This window comes from Chiloscyllium plagiosum, chromosome 4 (assembly GCF_004010195.1).
Source record: "Chiloscyllium plagiosum isolate BGI_BamShark_2017 chromosome 4, ASM401019v2, whole genome shotgun sequence".
NCBI classification, from domain to species: Eukaryota; Metazoa; Chordata; class Chondrichthyes; order Orectolobiformes; family Hemiscylliidae; genus Chiloscyllium; species Chiloscyllium plagiosum.
In genome coordinates, this window is record NC_057713.1 from 60,287,762 (window position 1) to 60,309,810 (window position 22,049).

At 39.2% G+C, this 22,049-nt stretch overlaps 1 protein-coding gene across 5 annotated transcripts in view; it reads left to right on the top strand.

The window, feature by feature from the left end:
- spidr (scaffold protein involved in DNA repair) overlaps positions 1 to 22,049 on the top strand; it is a 267,753-nt gene that overhangs the window by 16,146 nt on the left and 229,558 nt on the right. For 4 of the 5 annotated variants that reach the window (XM_043688285.1, XM_043688287.1, XM_043688289.1 and 1 more), the window contains exons 4-5: positions 2,490 to 2,696; positions 9,223 to 9,383. In XM_043688285.1, the coding sequence (XP_043544220.1) occupies positions 2,490 to 2,696; positions 9,223 to 9,383 (368 nt within the window). The remainder of the gene's footprint in view (positions 1 to 2,489; positions 2,697 to 9,222; positions 9,384 to 22,049) is intronic. The other variant, XM_043688286.1, reaches the window with a different exon arrangement.

The following is a 22,049-nucleotide window of genomic DNA, read 5'->3' on the forward strand; positions in this document are numbered from 1 at the left end:
CGTACCACCCTCTGCGTGAAAAACTTGCCCCTTAGGTCTCTTTTATATCTTTCCCCTCTAGTTCTGGACTCCCCCACCCCAGGGAAAAGACTTTGTCTTTTAACCTATCCATGCCCCTCATGATTTTATAAACCTCTATAAGGTCACCCCACAGCCTCCGACACTCCAGTGAAAACAACCCCAGCCTATTCAATCTCTCCCTATAACTTGTAAACAGATTTGATAATAATCATCTCATTTGAGTGTCAGTGCTCAGTTTGATTTTTGCTGTCTTATGAAATAATGGATGAAAATTGGTAATTGCTCTTAAGTTACAAAATTTGATCTTTGTGCAACAGATTCTTAAATAGTGGGTGGCTTAATTCTAAACATTGTATAAGTCAGCAAAATATTCTATTAGCTTGATTATTGGGATTTTATTATCCTCACTCTCAATTTCTTGCCCTTGTTATTTTCTACTCAGACTGTCACATGTTAGCCAAAAGCACAATTTGCATATTGTCTTATTAAGCCTTTTGCTTTGCATTATCTTCGTTTCCATTCTATAGACACCAAATCTGTCACCATTCTTGGCAACTGCCTGAGACTAAACCAAATCTTTTAGAATCTTGATATCAGATTTGTTCCAGAGATCGGCTCCAACCATGCCTCCACACTACTAAGGCTCCTTACTTGCACCTATGTTATTATCACGTAGCTCTGCTATTGCTGCAGCTCAGCTGTTGCTGAAATGCTCATCCATACCTTTTGTGACTTTTAGCCTTGACTATTCTAATTCACTTCTGGCCAGTGTTTCTTGGTTGAAACATGAAGGATTCAGAAATATCTTGACGGGGTGAATTTGGAAAAGATGTTTCATCTTGTGGGAGAATCCATAAGTACTGGTGACTTTAAAAATAAAGCATCACCTATTTCAGGCAGAAATGCAGATAATATTTTTCTTTCTGGTTAAGGAATTTAGAAGTTTCTTAAAAGATGAAAACAGTGTCTTTGAATACTTTTAAGGCAGAGGTAAGTAGATTCTTGATAAATGACAAAGGTTATTGGGGCTGAGTAGGTCTGTAGATTAATCAGATCAACCATGATTTTATTGAATGGTGGAGTATGCTTGAGTGACCAAATGGCCTACTGCATCTGCTCCAAATTGTATGTTTGCGTATATCTTTGTATTCTACCCCCCTTGAGGTTAGACTTTCGATCATCCAAATCTCAGCTTGCCATATTCTAAATTGTATGATGTCCTTATCACTTTTTGCTTCCTACCTCAGTGGCTTCTGGATAAGCCATGTCTCAGTTTTAAAACTTTCCACCTCATTTTCAAATTCCCTTGATGTCCTTACTCCTCCCTAACTTGCCCCTGTCCAACTTTCTTCTGGCCACAACCTTCTGAGATATCTGTGCTGCTTTAATTCTGGCCTCATGAGGCTCCACTATTAATATCTTTCGCTACCCAAGACCCAAAATATTGAATTCCCTGACTAACTCTGTGCGACTTTCTTTCTTCCTTTTGAGATTATCTTTTTGACCTAGTTTTTAGTCATCTGCCCTAATTCCTTCTAATGGATTCAAATTGTGAGTGAAAACCTTTGTGTGAAGTACTTCCTGACACTTTCCATGTTAAAGGTACTAATTAAAATAAAAGGAAAGTTAGAAAAGTTAATCTTGTTTTAGTCATTTAAACTGTTTTTTTCTTTCATTACCCTGTATATCTTATGTTGCTTGCCTCTCTGCATGTATGTTCTGAGGTAAGCATCTTGAGCTTGCCCTTCCTGAGCTCACTAGTTCAATTCAATCTTTAGTTCTTGCTGCAATTGGTACAAGTTCATTTAGGTGAGAGTTTATTTTCTGGGGCAAGCTGTTTCAATATGGGTACCATTGTCCCAAAGCTTAAATCTTCTATTCTGCACTTTTTCAGTTTTACCACAATATATTTATCTTAAGGCTCATCTTAAGCAAATTAATCTAAGCTTGTTGTTTATCTCCAGGGTAATGGGTGCAGGCATCACTTAAACTGTGCTAGATTTGAGCACGTAATCTAGACTGCTGTCATAACATTAAATAAATTTTTGGAAGTGCTTTCTTTGGGTTGGATGTTCACTGAAATTCCCACTTAGGTATTTAAAGAAGCATGAGATCCATTGAAACCATTCACAGAGGAGGAGGATAGTTCCTTTAATTAATCACCACCATCAAAACAGATTTACCTTGTCATTTATCTTGGTTGTGCATAATACAGCTACTATGTTAGCTTACGTAGCACCATGATTACAGTTCAAAAGCAGTTTATTGGTTCAGAACAATGAGATATGAAAATAGGATCTAATAGGTGCTACATGCATGCAAGTATGTTTTTATTTGTTGAATTTAAATGTAATGTTATTTGTAACCTGAAAACTAAATATTTAAATAAACTGCTTGTATGTTTTTATTGTACAATGAGTATAACAAGATTGTGAAATCTGCTTTTTTTTTGTTTTTGTTTGGTACAGCAGATCCTGGCAGTCAGAGCTCTGAGGAAATTGCAGAAATCACATGGAGCTCCAGTGACAGTGATTTGTCAGGTGGAGAGTTACTGATGAATAATTCGAGATGTTTGAAGGAAAGAAGATCTGTCCTAAAAGGCCAAAGTACAGAGAACTCATATCATAAATACATCTGCATGATTAATTCATTAGCAGACAGCCAGTCCAGTGAAGGCAAGCAATTTTTCTGTTGGGGAGAAAATAACTCATAGTCAACTCGATGACAAATTTCTGAATAGTCAGGTATGCAGTAAGGACCCTATTTTACATAGTCCACACCTTTTGGGACAAACCTGGAAGGTTGCAATGGAAACAGTTATATAGAAAATAGTGTTGAGCAGCACTCATGTTTTCTGTAAAAGATTGAATTTTTAACCAAATTTTGATGTAGCTATAAAGCAATTCAAGTTATGAAAATATAAAAGATTCAATCATAGTTGTACAAACTAAGAGCCAAAATATGTAATGAAAAATGGATTACCTATTGGTCTCATTTCAACACGATGTGGAGGTGCCGATGTTGGACTGGGGTGGACAAAGTTAAAAATCACACAACACCAAGTTATAGTCCAGCAGGTTTATTTGGAAGTACAAGCTTTCAGAGCACTGCTGCTTCGTCAGGTAGCTATGGAGTATGGAGTAGGATCATAAGACACAGAATTTAAAGTAAAAGATCATAGTGTCATACAACTGATGCAATGACCCAGGTACTGGAGCGCAATGCACCATCCTAGAGAGAAGTGCAACCAGAATACTTCATACACAAGGTTTTCTCTTGTCTGCTCTGCTGCAGAATACTGCTTTGACTTGTGACCCTGTAGCTGCCACACACACATTGTGGGTACAGTCAAATGGTACTATTTGGCCTGCTTTCATTTTCTGCAATGATGTTGTGTTTACTGGAATGAAAGTTGTGAGAAACTAAGATATTCTGATTCACAAAAACCTGGAAAGCCCATCAAGAAAATATTTCAAATGGTGCAGCCACTTTGTTTATCAATGTGTGAAATTTTCCTACTTTGCCTTCGTTTGGTTGAGACACATTTATGGCACCTAGTCTGACATGGTTCCTAGTGACTTTCTCACAGACTTCTTCTCTCCACCTAGTTAATTAATCATCTGGGCTCTTCAGTGCCCTAGTACAGTCATGTAGCAGGAGAGAGAGACAGAAAATATGTACAAGAACACACTGCAACTGTTTTAACTCAACAAGAAGTTGACAGCCATTCGTGATTCATTTCTTAAGTCTATTCCTTGACCAGTCAGGCAACCTACCGAGTTTAAAATTTAAACAGCTTGGAAGTTAACTGTTAGGCATCAATAACTGGGAATTTCTCAATTGCAGTGTCTGCACCAGAGTCCACTTGCCAGTCCTCTTGTACAGAATGAATGTTGTTTTCCCTTTCCCTTGCATTGATATTTCTTGCAATTTATCTTGATAAGTGAAAAATGATAAGCTTTGTAAAAATTTTCCTGTTTTCATAATTATTTTAAGAAAGTAACTATGTCAAAGTAACGAAGTCAAAGTGGGAAAATTTCACACATTGTTTATCAGAGTGACTGCACCATTTGAAATACTTTTGTATTGATTATGATATAATATTATCATTTAGATTGAGCATCTGCAATAACAATCCCATTTAAAAGGGAATCCTTCAATCAAAACAATTTGAGTGCCACTGTTCTAATGGCAGCACTTGGATATGTTCAGCGATTGTTTTGTACTGATGTAACTAAAAAATAAGCAAAGTTCAGATTGTTAATCAGTAAAATTTATAACACCGTAAGATGTAGGAGCAGAAATTAGCTCATTCGGTCCATTGAGTCTGCTCCATCATTCAGTCATGGCTGAGAGGGTTTTCAACTCTGTTTTCCTGCTTTCTCCCCGTACCCTTTGATCCTCTTGGCAGTCAAGAACTTAGCCACCTCTATTTTAGATATACTCAATGACCTGACCTCCACAGTCTTCTATGGCAATGAATTCCACAGATTCACCACTCTGGCTAAAGAGGTTTCTCCTTATCTCCATTCAAAACGGTCTTCCCTGTAGTCTAAGACTGTGCCCCTGGGTTCTCATCTCTCCTGCTAGTGGAAACATCTTACCAACGTCCTCTCTGTCCAGGCTGTTCAGTATTCTAAAGCTGTTAATTTCATTCGAATTTTAAAAATTGCTGTTAAGTGATACAACGCAACCATTTTTAAAAAAGAAAATGTATATATATATATATACTATATTTAACTATGCTTAAATACATCTTTTAGATGTTTATATAATTTTTTTGAAAATAAGGTCTGAAATGTAATATTTTGAAATTTTTTTCAATATTTCTATGTTGGTAGATGTTTTTCAACCAATCAGTGCACTCGTATCATATAGTACAAATATTGGTTTTACTCTAAATTAGTACTGCAAATTGGCCTGATCAGTGCCAAGACAAAATGCTTTGACAGAGTTTTTTTCAGCATTATTCAAATTGTAGTCAGTTAAAATCATGGCACTGAACCTTGTGGTGAGGCACTTGTATCTTGCCAGTCTGCAAGAGGCCTCTTTAAGTCTGTTCTCTGCTTGTTAGCGAGCCAAACCTGTGACTATGCCAATATTTTACTTCTACTCTGTTAGTCTTTGCTTCAACAATAAACTTTGATGTGACACCTTCAAACTATTACTTCTGGAAAATTATGTACAGTACATTTACTATTTCCACAGCATAGGCTACTTTCTCAAATAACTCCAATGGATTGGCTTTACATGATTTTCCCTTCCCTATGTTGACTCCATCTCAAATTCTTGAACTGCTATAATTTTTAAAATAATGCTTCTAACATTTTCCCTATGTCAGATGTTAAAATATTTGATCTATTAATTCCTACTTTCTGTCTCAGTGCCCTTTTCAATAAAGGAATTGCAATTTTTCTCTTCCAATCTAAAAAGACTTACCCCAAATTCAGGGAGTTTGGGGGAAAATTAAAAGTCATGCATCAAATATCTCTCAAAGCTTGTCAGCCCATAACTCCCAGTATTATTTATTCAGGTCTACTTCTGTGATTGTAATTTTCCTCAGTTCCTCCTTTGCTTCCATTTCTTGATTTATAAACTAACAGCTTCTGAGCTGTTAGTTTATTGTCTGAGGTGAGGCCTAATGAAAAATATCTGATCAGTTCATCCATATTTTATGTCATTATTATAGTACTGATTGTCATTTTCTTAACTTTTTATAAAATCAATTTATAGAAACTCCATCTATTTTTATGTTTCTGTTTAGCTTTCTCTTATACTTTAATTTTATTAGTTTTTAATATTTCATCTAATCATCTGACTTACCATTTGCTGTTGCACAATTATGGGATTTTTCTTTTAAGGTTGATACTCTCTTTAAACTTTCTAATTAATCATTAAGGCTCTGTCCTTTAGGATTTTACTTATTCTTTGGAATGTATCTATATTCTATTTATTCTGGAATATCCCCTTAAATTCCTGTCACCACATTTCTATGAGCTATCCCTTAACCTGTACTTGCCAGTTCACTTTGGCAACTGTGCTGTCATGTCCTCATTATTGTCCTTGTTTAATAGGAAATACTAGTCTTAAACACTTGCGTCTCTTCTGAAGAATGATTATAAAGTTCAATCATTATATTCTGACTGGGTTCATCAGCCCAGATGAACAAAACAGAACTGATTTTGTTATGAAGTCATTAATGCTGAGCCGTTGCACAATTCTAAGATCTTGTTTTGACTGCTCTCCAGTTGGCTCTTGTAAGATGCTATTTTAAGAAGTTACCATGAATCTTCTTATCTTGGATAAGTTTGCTTATCTGACTTTTCAAGTCTCCATGTAGATTAAGATATATCATGATCATTTCCTTGCCTTTGTAACAAGCTCCAATTAATAATTCTTTTTTGTTCCAATCTATGTGTTGTTGCTATTATGGGACCTCTACACCACTTTTATAAGTGATTTCCTACCTTTGTCATTTCTCATCTCTACCCCAAACTATTACCACATCCTGATTTCCTAAATTAAGGTCATCCTTTCTGTTGTGCTAATGTCATCATTAGAGCCATTCTTCCATCTTTCCTTGCTTCCTGTCTTTCCTACAGGTTCTATACCATTAAGTGTTCAGGTATGTAGGTGGAGGCTCAGGTAGGGTTGTGGAAATGGGGAGTCTGCAGAAGGACTTGGACAGGCCAGGAGAGTTGGCAAAGAAGTAGCAGATGGAATACAATGTAGGAAAACATGAGGTTATGCACTTTGATAGGTATAATAGAGGCATTGACTACTTTCTAACTGAGGAAAAACTTCAGAAATATGGAAGCACAAAGGGACTTGGGACTCCTAATTCAAGATTCTCTTAAGGTTAATAAGGTTAACATGGAAGTTCATTTGTCAATTAGGAATACAAATGTAATGTTAACCTTCATTTCAAGAAGACCATTGAGGCTGTATAAGGCTCTGGTCACACTGCATTGTGAGCAGTTTTGCACCCTATATCTGAGGAAAGCTATGCTGGGGTTCGAGGGAGTCCAGAGGAGGTTTAAGTAAATGATCCAAGGATGAAGGACTTGTCATATGAGGAGCAATTGAGGTCTCTGAGTCTGTACTTATAAGAGGGGGAAAGCTGAGGGAGAATCTGATCGAAACTTATAAAATACTGAGAGAGTGGATGTGGAGAAACCGTTTCTACTAGGCGAAGAGACTAGGACTTGAGGGCACAGCCTCAGAGTGAAGAGATAGCCCTTTAGAGCTGAGATTAGGAGGAATATCTTCAGCCAGAGCGTGGTTAATCTGTGGAGCTCCTTGCCGCAGAGGGATATGAAGGCCAACTGTAATGATGCTGTGACTTTAAGAAGTTATTTTTGTCTTTTTTTTGGAGAGAGGTTGTAAGGCAGAGGCATTGAGCAGAGTACCAGTACCCCTAGAGTAAACAGCTTGGGAGACCTTGGTTTATTTTTAAACAGCCTGAATGGGTGTGGCCATCTCTCTCAGATCAGGATTTCTCGGTTTTTAGGTTTAGCTTTCAGCAGAAGCTATTGGGTTCTCAACAGAGTTGGAAACTTCAGTGAATATCTCCTTTGTGACTGGTAAATAGGACTGCTTTTGTTATGAAGTCATCAACTAATGCTGAGCCGTTACTCAATTCTAAGAGCTAACTTTGCCTGGCTCCTGTAATATGCTAGTCGAAGAAAGTACCTTTAATTTTCTCTTGATGTTCTTTCTCCAGGATAGGAGAACTGCATGTGCGAATCTGTGTCTGAATTTTCCTTTTTGCTATGGAGTGTATTTATGGGATATTATATTGGAACAGTTAATTAGTAATAGTTACTGTATCTATTATTCTTTTAAGTTTTCCAGTAGAGTTAAATTATTCTAGATTCATCTTTCTTTGGTAGTATTTTAACTACAGTGTTTAAATAAATTGTGTTTTGCTTAACATCAAGTTGCTTGACTAGTCGCATTGCATCTGGAACAGGCACTTCACATTTATTTTTAAAAATATGAAAAAGTTAGAGTCTAGGCTACCTTAAAATATTTTGAGGCGGTCTGGTCTGGTCTATAACGCAAGTCATTGAGTGTATTTAAGACAGAGGTAGACTGGTTCTTTATTGGTAAGTGGATGAGGGATTGTACGAAAAAAAGAGAATAATGTTGAGAAACATATTAGCCATGATAGCATAATTCTGCTCCTATATCTTATGGTGTTACGGTTTCAGTCCATATAACCTTGTAACTCTGATTTTGTATTGGATACCAGATCATATTTATTCATTTCTGTTTGCACACTCAGTTCATTTATTTTGTTTCCAATTCTATGTGCTTCCAGATACAAGGTTTCATTATTTTTGTATCCTATAGTCTTACTGAAGTTTAGCCCTAAATTTGCCCTCAATATTCTTCCCTTCATTGTCTGTTTATCATTTCATGTATTAATACCATTCTCTTTTGTCTTTTCTTCACTAAGATGCATCTTATGTAAGGTATGATTTATCAGGTTAGCACGCAAAAGAGTACCTTTCACTGCATATCACTACATGTGACAATAATAAATCAAATCAAAATCTTCCAAAATTTAATCCCTTGCCCCATTATTTATTTTTAAATTCTCTCTACTTCCATAATTGTATGGTTTGCAAAATCGCCAGCTCCAAGGTCGTTGATATGAAGATTGTTGCATTGGTACACGTCACACTTGCCTCAGCCCTGCTATCAATGAGAATCCAGTTCTTCCACGCCAGTCTTATGGCTTTGCTTTCATCTCTAACCTGATTTGCCCTATGTCAATTTATAAGTGGCTCAGATCACAATCCAACAATTATGGCCTTTTGAGGGTCTGCTTCATTTGGCACTGAGCTTAGTCCTGACTGCATAATTGTTTTCTTTGTCCTCCCTATATCATCGGTGCCTACGTGGACAATGAGACTAGACACTCCCCAGCTCACAGCAGGTGTCTTGAAGCTGAGTACTAGGCAGATAGTTATGATAACCATACATTCAATGATATTGTTGTGCGAACTGGTAAAAATCTATTACAAAACTATTAAGAATTAACACTCCTAAAGCTGTACCCTCCAGCTGAATTCTAATCCTAACCAAGGTCTCAATTTTGAAACAGGATTCACAGATCTTAAAGTTTCCTCTAAGTCTTTAAATGTTCATTTTGGTGTGGGCTGAATTCAAAATTAGCTTGTTCTGTTTTTACAGAAGATATACCTGCTATTGACTGGGACAGTTTGAGTGACAAGGATGCAACTTCTGACGAAATAGAGTGCTTGGTTGATCCCAACTGTATTGATTCAGATACATCAAGTAGCCATAATGGGGGCAACAGAAATTATGTAATTCAGCAGTCTGAATCATTAATGGTAAGTTGAATTTCTTTTGCATTGCAATAATGTCTTTGGGAACCTGTACAAAGCCAATTACAAACGGAAGAATCATCTTTTGACAGCTGCGGTAAAGTTTTTTTGTTCTGATATTGAATCACAGGTTTGTGAGCAGAATTATTGGCATTTTTGTTCTGGAAGTAATAATGCAACCATTTGAAATATGCTAATAAAAGCTTCTTGAGTTTCTTGTTACTGAATTAAAATGCTATTGATCAGAATAAATTTCAAAGTTTGTATATTTGAAATCTATATCTGTTGTTTGTTTCAACTAGCTTTAATGTATTACGTGACAGTCCCTCATCTCCAACTGTCTGGTGAAAGCATTTCAAAGTACGGGTACACAATCCTTTATCCGATATCTTGGGGCCAGTTGTTTTTTGGAATTTGGAATTTTTCGGATTTTGAAATAAATGACATTTTCACAGTGAAATAAAAAGAATTACCTAGCAGCAGACACACGTGTCAATAGTACGAGCGCTGAGACACAATTGACGCCTGCCAGTGCTGGGCCACACTGCCATGTCACATTTGAGTGATGCTGTTCAAGTGGGTGTGGATTTGGGTCACCTGTTCACATGCCAAAATGACGCTCCACACTCCACAAAAATATCGGATTTTGGATAAAGGATTTTGTACCAGTATAAGCATTGTAAGTTCTGAGGAAAAGTCACTGGACCCAGAGCATTAACTCTGATGTCTCTCCACAGATTTTGCTCAACCAGCTAAGGTTTTCCAGTAATTTCTGGTTTTGATTCTGACTTCCAGCATCTGGAGTTCTTTCTGTTTTTATTTAGTATTGTTACTTAGTTGGCTGGGATAAAAAAACTGAAACAATGAAAAGCTGTTTTTAAAAATGGCAGTGCTAAACGTACAGCATAAAAGTTGCCCATTTTTCATGCTTTAACATTTACTTTCAATCTTGTTCCAGAAGTGTCTCTGTGATTAACCATGCTCAAAAATATTGTTATCTAGAAGAGAGTAAACATTAAGAAATAGGTCTGAATTGACTGGTATCAGTCCAGTTAGTCACCATGGGTTTTGATAGTTCAAATATACAAAGAGGTAACTTAATTAACTATAAAATTATATAAAAATACCATTTTACTGACCGACATTCCAAACATTTTGAATGTAATCTGACAATTGAAATGATGCTGTTTATCTAGCCTGGATGTATCCATCTGAACAATTACCTTCCATGTGTATTATTCCACATGTGCACCTGTTTTCTCTTGCCATTTGTAATGCAAAACTATTATAATAAGGTGCTACTTATTCACTTAATCGCAACTGTTATTTTACTGGTATTGCATCCTCCTTTAACAGAGAAGTAATAAAACTGGGGGATTACTTTTTGTCGAAAGTATGTAGTTTTAATTTTGCACAAGTTTTCTGTCAAGGTGGAAATCTCAGTGTTGGCCTACTATGATGGTTTCACAGATGGGTGACAATAATTTTCTGTAGTAAACTGTACAGATTACAGAGAATGGTTCTTGGGCCACTTAAATTTCCCAAGGAACACAAACATAATTTTCAGAAATGCTCTTTTTAATAACTTATTCAGTTGTATTATGGACCAGACCAGACCCCTTAATATATTTTCAGAGGTAGTCTAGACCCTAGCTTTTTCTTATTTTAAAGGTAGGTGTGCAGTGCTGTGTTCCAGATGCAATGCAACTGGTCAAACCATTCAACATTAAGCAAAACACAATTTATTTAAACACTATAGTTAAAATACAAACAGAAGAAAGAGGAATTTAGAATAATTTAACTTCTGGAACCAATGACATTGGAAGGGAAAAGGTTGAGATTCTGAAGGGAGATTACAGAGAGTTAGGCAGAAATTTAAAATGGAGGTCCTCAAGGGTAGTAATATCTGGATGACTCCCAGTTCTACGAGCTAGTGAGGGCAGGAATAGGAAGATAGAGCAGATGAATGCATGGTTGAGGAGCTGGTGTATGGGAGAAGGATTCACATTTTTGGATCATTGGAATCTCTTTTGGGGTAGAAGTGACCTGTAGCCTAACAGGGAAGGCAGATGAACTCAGGGCATGGTTAGGAACATGAGACTGGGATATCATAGCAATTACAGAAACATGGCTCAGGGATGGGCATGACTGGCATCTTAATGTTCCAGGATACAAATGCTACAGGAAGGATAGAAAGGGAGGCAAGAGAGGAGGGGGGGCATGGCATTTTTGATAAGGGATAGCATTACAGCTGTGCTGAGGGAGGATATTCCCAGAAATACATCCAGGGAAGTTATTTGGGTGGAACGGAGAAATAAGAAAGGGATGATTACCTTGTTGGGATTGTATTTTCGACCCCCCAATAGTCAGAGGGAAATTGAGAAACAAACTTGTAAGGAGATCTCAGCTATCTGTAAGAATAATAGGGTAGTTATGGTAGGGGATTTTAACTTTCCAAACATCGACTGGGACTGCCATTTTGTTAGAGGTTTAAATGGGGAGGAATTTCTTAAGTGTGTACAAGACAATTTCCTGATTCAGTATGTGGATGTACCTACTAGAAAAGGTGCAAGACTTGACCTGCTCTTGGGAAATAAGGCAGGGCAGGTGACTGAGGTGTCAGTGGGGGAGCACTTTGGGGCCAGCGACCATAATTCTATTCGTTTTAAAATAGTGATGAAAAAGGATAGACCATATCTAAAAGTTGAAGATCTAAATTGGAGAAAGGCCAATTTTGATGGTATTAGGCAAGAACTTTTGAAAGCTGATTGGAGGCAGATATTCGCAGGTAAATAGGGCGACTGGAAAATGGGAGGCCTTCAGAAATGAGATAACAAGAATCCAGAGAAAGTATATTCCTGTCAGGGTGAAAGGGAAGGCTGGTAGGTAGAGGGAATGCTGGATGACTAAAGAAATTGAGGGTTTGATTAAGAAAAAGAAGGAAGCATATGTCAGGTACAGACAGGATAGATCGAGTGAATCCTTAGAAGAGTATAAAGAAAGTAGGAGTATACTTCAGAGGGAAATCAGGAGGGCAAAACTGGGACATGAGATAGCTTTGGCAAATAGAATTAAGGAGAATCTAAAGGGTTTTTCCAAATCTATTAAGGACAAAAGGGTAACTAGGGAGAGAGTAGAGCCCCTCAAAGATCAGCAAGGCAGCCTTTGTGTGGAGCCATAAAAAATGGGGGAGATACTAAATGAATATTTTGCATCTGTATTTACTGTGGAAAAGGATATGGAAGATATAGACTGTAGGGAAATAGATGGTGACATCTTGCAAAATGTCCATATTACAGAGGAGGAAGTGCTGGATGTCTTGAAATGGTTAAAAGTGGATAAATCCCCAGGACCTGATCAGGTGTACCCGAGAACTCTGGGAACCTAGAGAAGTGATTGCTGGGCCTCTTGCTGAGATATTTGTATCATCGAAAGTCACCGGTGAGGTGCCGGAAGATTGGAGGTTGGCAAACGTGGTGCCACTGTTTAAGAAGGGCGGTAAAGACAAGCCAGGGAACTATAGACCAGTGAGCCTGACCTCAGTGGTGGGCAAGTTGTTGGAGGGAATCCTGAGGGACAAGATGTACATGTATTTGGAAAGGCAAGGACTGATTCAGGATAGTCACCGTGGCTTTGTGCATGGGAAATCATGTCTCACAAACTTAATTGAGTTTTTTGAAGAAGTAACAAAGAAGATTGATGAGGGCAGAGTGGTAGATGTGATCTATCTGGATTTCAGTAAGGCTTTCGACAAGGTTCCCCATGGGAGACTGATTAGCAAGGTTAGATCTCATGGAATACCGGGAGAACTAGCCATTTGGATACAGAACTGGCTGAAAGGTAGAAGACAGAGGGTGGTGGTGGAGGGTTGTTTTTCAGACTGGAGGCCTGTGACCAGTGGAGTGCCACAAGAATCGATGCTGGGCCCTCTACTTTTTGTCATTTATCTCAATGATTTGGATGCGAGCATAAGAGGTACAGTTAGTAAGTTTGCAGATTATACCAAAATTGGAGGTGTAGTGGACAGCGAAGAGGGTTATCTCAGATTACAACAGGATCTTGACCAGATGGGCCAATGGGCTGAGAAGTGGCAGATGGAGTTTAATTCAAATAAATGTGAAATGCTGCATTTTGGGAAAGCAAATCTTAGTAGGACTTATACACTTAATGGTAAGGTCCTCAGGAGTGTTGTTGAACAAAGAGACCTTGGAGTGCTGGTTCATAGCTCCTTGAAAGTGGAGTCGCAGGTAGATAGGATAGTGAAGAAGGCGTTTGGTATGCTTTCTTTTATTGGTCAGAGTATTGAGTGCAGGAGTTGGGAGGTCATGTTGCGGGCATGGATAGGATAAATAGACAAAGTATTTTCCCTGGGGTCAGGGAGTCCAGAACTAGAGGGCATAGGTTTAGGTTAAGAGGAGAAAAATATAAAAGAGACCTAAGGGGCAACTTTTTCACGCAGAGGGTGTTACATGTATGGAATGAGCTGCCAGAGGATGTGGTGGAGGCTGGTACAATTGCAACATTTAAGAGGCATTTGGATGGATATATGAATAGGAAGGGTTTAGAGGGATATGGGCCGGGTGCTGGCAGGTGGGACTAGATTGGGTTGGGATATCTGGTCGGCATGGATGGGTTGGACCGAAGGGTCTGTTTCCATGATGTACATCTCTATGACTCTAATAGATACAGTAACTAATACTAATTAAGTGTTCCAATATAGTAACATCCCAGAAACACACCCCTTGGCAAAAAGGTAAATTCACTCCCCAAAACTTGAATACTTCGCTTAAAAAACTTAAGTATTCTCTTGGAAACAAAATGTGAAACCATCCTTAGTATTCCATTGTATGCTATTAATTATCTGCTGATCAGTACCTTTTTTTTCAAATGTCTCGTTAAATTTACCTAACTAAATTGCTAGAACAGTGCTATCTTCAAAAAGACGTTTTGTATGTAATTTTTGTGTAGTTTGATAGTATATGACCTCCCATCCAATTAGGATTTGGAAGCTAATTGATAATGTGCTTCAGTTTTCAGAGAACTAGAAAACCTGTTTTACGTCGCACATGATTTTTTTTTATTGTGGCCTCCATTAGGGGGCATTACAACTTCACAAGCCAAATAGTATACAGTACTGGAAGCATTTCTGATAGTACTTTAGTGTATTTGAGAAATTTTGTGACTGAGTTATTCTCTAACAAAATAAAACAATGTAATTATGGGTGTTACATTTCAGTGTGATCTGGATTTGTATCAGCCAGTTATGGCATGCGTGTTGCTAGGTTTATTTTTGAAAGGAGATTTTGGGATATCAAAATGTAGGCCTCACTCGATGTTTAACTGTGTCCCATAAGATGAAGTTAATAACTTTATTTGCAAGTGAAAACATTTTATATGAGATATTGCTTGACTGTAGAATGTGTATAGTGTGGAAGTTTATCATATTTGAATTGTACCGTATGAACTTAGGCACAAAACTATTTTAGCTTTTGTTTAATGACGGAGTTCAGGTTATCTGTATGTTACATATTGTTTAACTAAGGTGTGGCACTATTGTAGGAGGATTAGATTGTCCTTTTGATTTCTGTGTGCAAGGTGCAGGTGGAATATGAACTGCAGAAATAAAATTCAAAAGTAAGGCAACATAAACTCAATGAAGCAAATAAGCCATCTTTTGAGTTAATTAATAAATCTAATTCTACATCTTGAAACTAGGAAGGAAATTTCCACATAATAACCTCTGATCTTTCTTGAATCGCATGATTATGACCTCCATCTCTTGTAAGTCTTGAGGCCTTCAACAAATAGTGAATACTGTGGGGAATGAAATGTTTGGGCACGAACAAAATATAACTTAAGAAATATATTTGTTTTATGATTTCATTTTCTGTTCTTGTTTTATGGATATGCTATTTTGCTCTGTAACATGAGCAACCCAGGGTCTCGTAGTTTCATTAAGAAAAAGACATTTTAATAAGAGAATAAAAAGTGAGTCACCCTGCTGATGTGTATAACCTCATGTCTTAGATTGAAATCAGTTGTTAATTGTCTTGAATGTGGCATTGTCAGCAGAGATCCTAATGCTTAAAAACGTAAATTGAATTGTTAATCTGCAAGTTTCAAGCATAACAAAATTGCCATTTAATTGTAGACTAATAGCAGTAGCAAACACAGAATTACTCTGGTTACTATGTGACAGCATTGCTTTCAAATAAGATGTTAATATTTTTTGCACACATTAGCCTTAACAATTTGTCAGTTTTCTCATTGGTCCTAAATAATTTAAGTCATACTACTAATATCCCTCTCAAATGTTTAAGATTCTGTATTCTTCATTTAGGACTATGTATGAATTTGGAGGAACACATGGAGACCATGCTGATTCCAAGCAACATTGTCCTTGTCCTTGTCCTTGTCCTTGTCCTTCTAGTCATTTGAAGGATCCTGTTGAATTGCCTCAGTGCATTAGTGCATAGTACACACTGCAGCCTCGAGATGCTGCTAGTGGGGGAATGAATGGTTAAAGTGGTAGGTGGACTGCATTGCCATGAATTGTGCTGACCTTCCCCCAATGTTGTAGCTACACTCATCCAAACAAGTAGTGAGTATTCCATCACCATCCTAATTTGAGCCTGTGAAACGGTGGACAGTGTTTGGGGAAGGGAAGAAGGCAAGATAATAAGTTTTTCCTTCAGCACTGAACCTACACAATTGAGAGAAAAAATATTAAACATTTTGGAAAATGTTTGTACGTTGACTGGCAGTCATTGTTCCAACATGGATGAGTTCTGAATGAGGATCCTGTGGAATCCCCATTAAGGCATGCTCTGAAGGAATATCCATAGAAATTGAATTTTCTACTTGGCAATTCCTCTATAAATGGAATCTTGGCATTTATTGCCAAATGGACTGGATTATAAAAGTAAAGAAGTATTGTTACAATTATATAAGGCATTGTGAGACCACACCTGGAGTATTGTGTCCAGTTTTGGCCTCCTTACTTGAGGAAGGATGTGGTGGCACTGGACGCTGTTCAGAGGAGGTTCACCAGGGGTGAAAATGACTGTCTTACGAGGAACGGTTGAACAGCTTGGGTTTGTACTCGCTAGAGTTAAGAGGAATAAAAGGGGCTGGATTTGATTGAAGTATATAAAATGCTAAAGGGAATTGATAAGGTGAACATTGAACAGATGTACTACCCAGTTGGGACAGTGTCAAACAAGAGGTCATAGATATAAAGTGAGAGAAGGTAGGTTCAAAACTGAGATGAGGAGAAACTATTTCTCTCCAAGGGTTGTGAATCTGTAGAATTCACTGCTATGGAGTGCATAGCCAAAATCTAACAACAGATTTAAGAAAGAAACAGATATGTTTCTGGTAAAACATGAGATAAAGGGCTATGGGGAACTGGCAGGAAAGTGGTGTTGAGACCAGGATCATAACAGCCATGATCATGTTATATGGTGGAGCTGGCTCACAGGGCTGAATTGTCTACTCCCACTCCTAATTCCTATGTTTCTATGTACACCTGGAACCTTCAAAGCCTCCATTTAAGTTGGAGACTTCAAAGGATTCGGATGAAATTAAGTAAAATAGTTACTGAAGAATTGTTAGACTACTAACAACATTGTTTCACTCCTGAGCAACTATTAAACTGACCTCACATTTAGATTAGATTCCCTACAGTGTGGAAACAGGCCCCTCGGCCCAACAAGTCCACACCGACCCTCCGAAGAGCAACCCACCATTCCCCTACATTTACCCATGACTAACCCACCTAATACTATGGACAATTTAGTATGGCCAATGCACCTGACCTGTACATCTTTGGTCTGTGGGAGGAAACCGGAGCACCTGGAGGAAACCCACGCAGACACGGGGAGAATGTGCAAACTCCACACAGACAGTTGCCCGAGCCGGGAATTGAAGCCGGGTCCCTGGCGCTGTGAAGCAGCAGTGCTAACCACTGAGCCACCCTGTACTTTACACATTGTTAGCTGTACCTCCCTCGAATATTTATGCCCTTATGGATTTGACCCAACCTGACTGCATCCCTGCCACTGGACAAGAACCTCCCACCTATGTTGTCCTGGTGGTATTGGATCTGTATCACTCCCCCCATCATCCCTGCCCCTGGTTGAGCCCAGTTTGACTCACCCACTCCTAAGCTCTCCATACCTTGCCATCTAGCACCCAGTCACCATTCCCTTTAAATTCTAGCCATCTTGCATCCTATCGTCTGGCATTATAACCCTGGCATCTTATTCTCTCACACCTCAGCTGGCACCCAACCCCCTATTCATCTGACATCCTATCTTGGTAACCTCTCCTCTCTCCAAGTGGTACTCTACCTACCTGGCACCTTAATGGTGCACTACATTCTAACATGTGCACCTACCCTCTTGCACCTTAATATCACACTGATTTTATAAATTTATTATTTGACAGCAACTGACAGGACATTTACATTTCAGAATACAGCAGCTGACTGCTGTGAAAATAGGACATGATTGGCCTTCCTCTGACAGTTCTGCACTATGAAAGCTGATAGAATGGAAGTACAGCTTCTTTCGGAAGGAGCCTTCACCAGAAATTCCTCTTAGAAATGCTGTTGACAGAGAGGTAGAAGGAGGGTGTAGAACAGATCTTGAATTGTCCAGACAAAACAAAAGATGATGGTCAACAATAGAAATATAAAGCTGTTCTAAATGATAGATGTAAGAAGGGCAACTGTGGATCTCGTCTTCTGCTAACAAAGCCAACAAGGAAAAAAATAGCAATATAACAGTGGTTTTGTTTGTTTGTGTTTGTGTGTGTGTGTGTGAGAGAGAGAGAGGATGAGGGTAGGGGTAGTAGTCAAAATGGAGGTGAAATGCTCTGAAATTCTTGAGCTAATTTTCAAGGTGTGGAGTCTTGAAGACTTTAAAAGTGTCTTGAGTGGAAATTGAGGTGTTGTTCCTCCAGCTTGCAGCAGGCATAGGACAGAAATGTTAGCATGAGAGCAAAGTAGTTTATAGAAGTAGCAAGCAGCTGGAAAGTTATAGTCTTACTTACAGACAGAGTGAATCTGTTCTGGATTAGTCTGCATTTGGTCTCATCAATATAAAGGAAACCAAATTTTGAGCAGTTAATACAGCAGGGTAAATTGAAAGATGCACAGATAAAGTGCTGATTACCTGAAAGGTGTTTTTGGAGCCTTGCCCAATGTCAGTTGTAAATGAGGAAGTATTACACCTTCAATGATTGCATGGGAGTGTGATGTGGCAAGAGCGGGAGGAAGTGCTAGGTCCAGAGTGTTGTGGAGGTAACATTCCCTGTGAATTGCTGATAGGAAAGGGGAAAAATATGTTTGGTGGCAACGTCGTGCTGGAGGTGATAGAAATAGCACAGGATGATTCTTTGAATACAGATCTAGTGGGATGAAAAGTGAGGACAGGGAGTACCATATTATTCTTCTGGGAGGGAGGGGAAATGTTGAAGATAGAGGTGCAGGAACTGGTTCAGACACAGCTAGGGGTCCTGTCAACTCCAGTGAGGGGGATTTCTCCGCTTAAGAAAAAGGAGAACATATCAGTGGCACCTCAGTGGAAGCTGATGTCATCGGAACAGGTGCATTGGCAACAGGGAAACTGGGAGAATAGAATGGAATTCTTAGAAGAAGCAGAGTTTGAGGAATGTAGCGAAGGTAACTGTGTGAGTTGGTGGATTTGAAGTGGATATTAGTGGGCAACCTGTCCTCCGATATGCAAACCGTGAAGACAAGGAAGGGAAGAGTCAGAGGTGGATTAGGTGAAAGTGCGAGAGGATGGAAATTGAAAAGAAACTTGGTGATCTTTTCAAATTTCAGGTGAGAACAGGAAGTAGTGCTAATGACATATTGATGTACTGGTGAAGGAGTTATTGTGAGGGCTTCAATTGGACCGGAACACACTTACACTTCAAAGAGAGAAAGGCAGAACATGGACTCTTGTGGATACCTATAACCACACCTTTGACTTGGACAGCGTGAGATAAGTTAATGGAAAAATCAGCCACGTAAAGTCACTTGGTGATGGATGGAGACTATTCCGGCTTCCTTTCAAGGAAGAAACGGAGAGCCTTCAGACCACCTCCATTGGTTCTGGACATGTAGAGGAATGCACATCTGTGATGAAGAGAAGGCAGCTAGTTCCATAAAACTGGAAATTGTAGATAGAAGGGAATAAATAATGCCAAGATAGGAAGATTTGTTCAGAACGGAAGGAACAGGCTGGGGCAAGCATCTACCAGAGCAGTCCTAATTGTGGGTTTTGGGAATCACATACAAATGGACAGTATGCATTTGCGGGACTAATGGGTAGGAAACTGGGGTGGGTAGATCTCCAGAGGAGATGAGATCAGTAACAATAGTTACTTGATGTTCAGTGGTGGGGGTCATGGTCCTGGGGAAGATAAGAGGAAGTTTCTGAGAGTTGGCGCTCAACTTTTGCAAGGTAGAAGTTGGCATATGAGATGGTAACAGCATCACCTTAACAGCAGTTACATTTAAATCTGAAAGAATAAAATGTAGCAAGGTCAGAAGGAGACAGGTTGAAGTGGATGCAGGAGCAGAAGAATTAAAACAGCTGATGTCACGCAACAGTTTTCTATGAAGTGATGAAATGTTCATAAAAGGACAGAATGAAGGGTCCAGGTTGGATGGTATTGGAGATGAGTGAAGGGATCTGTAGAACAGATGAGGATTCCTGTCTATGGAAGTGGGCCAGAGGTGAAACAACAGAAGTAAAGTTCAACATCATATCATACCCAAAATTCATTGAGGCAGGAGTGTAAAGGAATAAAACTGTCCTATTCTAAGCACCTTTCAGCATCAGAAAGGGGAAGAGAGTCAAAGTTACGCAATGAAAAGCCTAAACCCAGCTTATCTTAAAATAAGGTTTTTGTTAAGTTTTTTCTGGCTTCTTGTGCTTGTTAATGCATAGCTCTATCATGTTAAAAATCACACAACACCAGGTTATAGTCCAACAGGTTTAATTGGAAACACACTAGCTTTCGGAGTGACGCTTCTTCATCAGGTGATTGTGGATGGCTCGATCGTAACATAGAAATTACACCCCAGTCCAACACCGGCATCTCCAAATCATAGCTCTATCATGGCTTTATTATCCCCTGACCATGTGCAACATGGATGCTTTGCAATGAGGTCTGTGTCATGCCTCAATAAAGAGCTCTGAGATATGCAAGCTTGATGTATATTGCAGAAATAAAGTGGTAATACTACAGTGGGAAGGAAAATTCTATCATTATTCCAACATGCTGTGGTTCTGTTCGCCGAGCTGGAAGTTTTTGTTGCAAACGTTTCGTCCCCTGTCTAGGTGACATCCTCAGTGCTTGGGAGCCTCCTGTGAAGCGCTTCTGTGGTGTTTCCTCTGGCATTTATAGTGGCCTGTCCCTGCCGCTTCCGGTTGTCAGTTTCAGCTGTCCGCTGTAGTGGCCGGTATTTTGGGTCCAGGTCTATGTGTTTGTTGATGGAGTTTGTGGATGAGTGCCATGCTTCTAGGAATTCCCTGGCTGTTCTTTGTTTGGCTTGCCCTATAATGGTAGTGTTGTCCCAGTCAAATTCATGTTGCTTGTCGTCTGCGTGTGTGGCTACTAGGGATAGCTGGTCAACTACAACCACAGGGACGCCTAGACAGCAGACTTCCTAGCAGCACTAGAATGCACACTCAAGAACACTGGACTGACAGAAGAGACACAACAAACAGTGAGACAAAGTATCGTACCCCTGATAACAAGGAAAAGACAAACACATAACCTCAACACCAAGGAGAGGGAAGCACTAAAATCACTAAGAAACGATAATCATACTACCAGCAGACAAAGGCAGAATGACGGTCATCCTGGACAAAGCAGAGTACATCCAAAAAGCACAACAACTACTTGCAGATACCAACACCTACCAAAAGAGGGAGTTTGACCCCACCCCACAGCTCACCAATAGGATAAACAACACACTGAGGAACCGACAAAAAAACGGACAGATAACCAGACCTGACCTACAAAGAATGAAACCTGAAAGCAACAACACCCCCAGATTCTATGGACTACCTAAAGTGCACAAACCAGACATCCCATTCAGACCCATAGTATCACTACCAACTATGGTCACTACTTCCCAATGGCTCCTTCACTTAGAGGTCCCTGATCAATTCTGGTTTGTTGCACAATACCAGATCCAGCATTGCCTTCTCCCAGGTAGGCTCCAGCACCAGCTGTTTTAAGAATCCATCTCGGAGGCACTCCACAAAGTCTCTTTCTTGAGGTCCAATACCATCCTGATTCTCCCAGTCTACCTGCATGTTAAAATCCCCCATGACAACTGTAGTAACATCTTTGCGACAGGCCAATTTCAGCTCCAGATTTAACTTGCATCCAACATCCAGACTACTGTTTGGGGACTGTAGATAACTCCCATTAGGGTCTTTTTACCCTTAGAATTTCTCAGCTCTATCCACACTGATTCTACATCCCCTGATTCTAGGTCCCCCCGCGCAAGGGACTGAATATCATACCTTACCAACATGGCCACCCCACCCCCTCTGCCCGTCAGTCTGTCCTTACGAAAGCACGTGTAGCCTTGAATAATCATTTCCCAGGCCCTGTCCACTTGAAGCCACGTCTCAGTTATCCCCA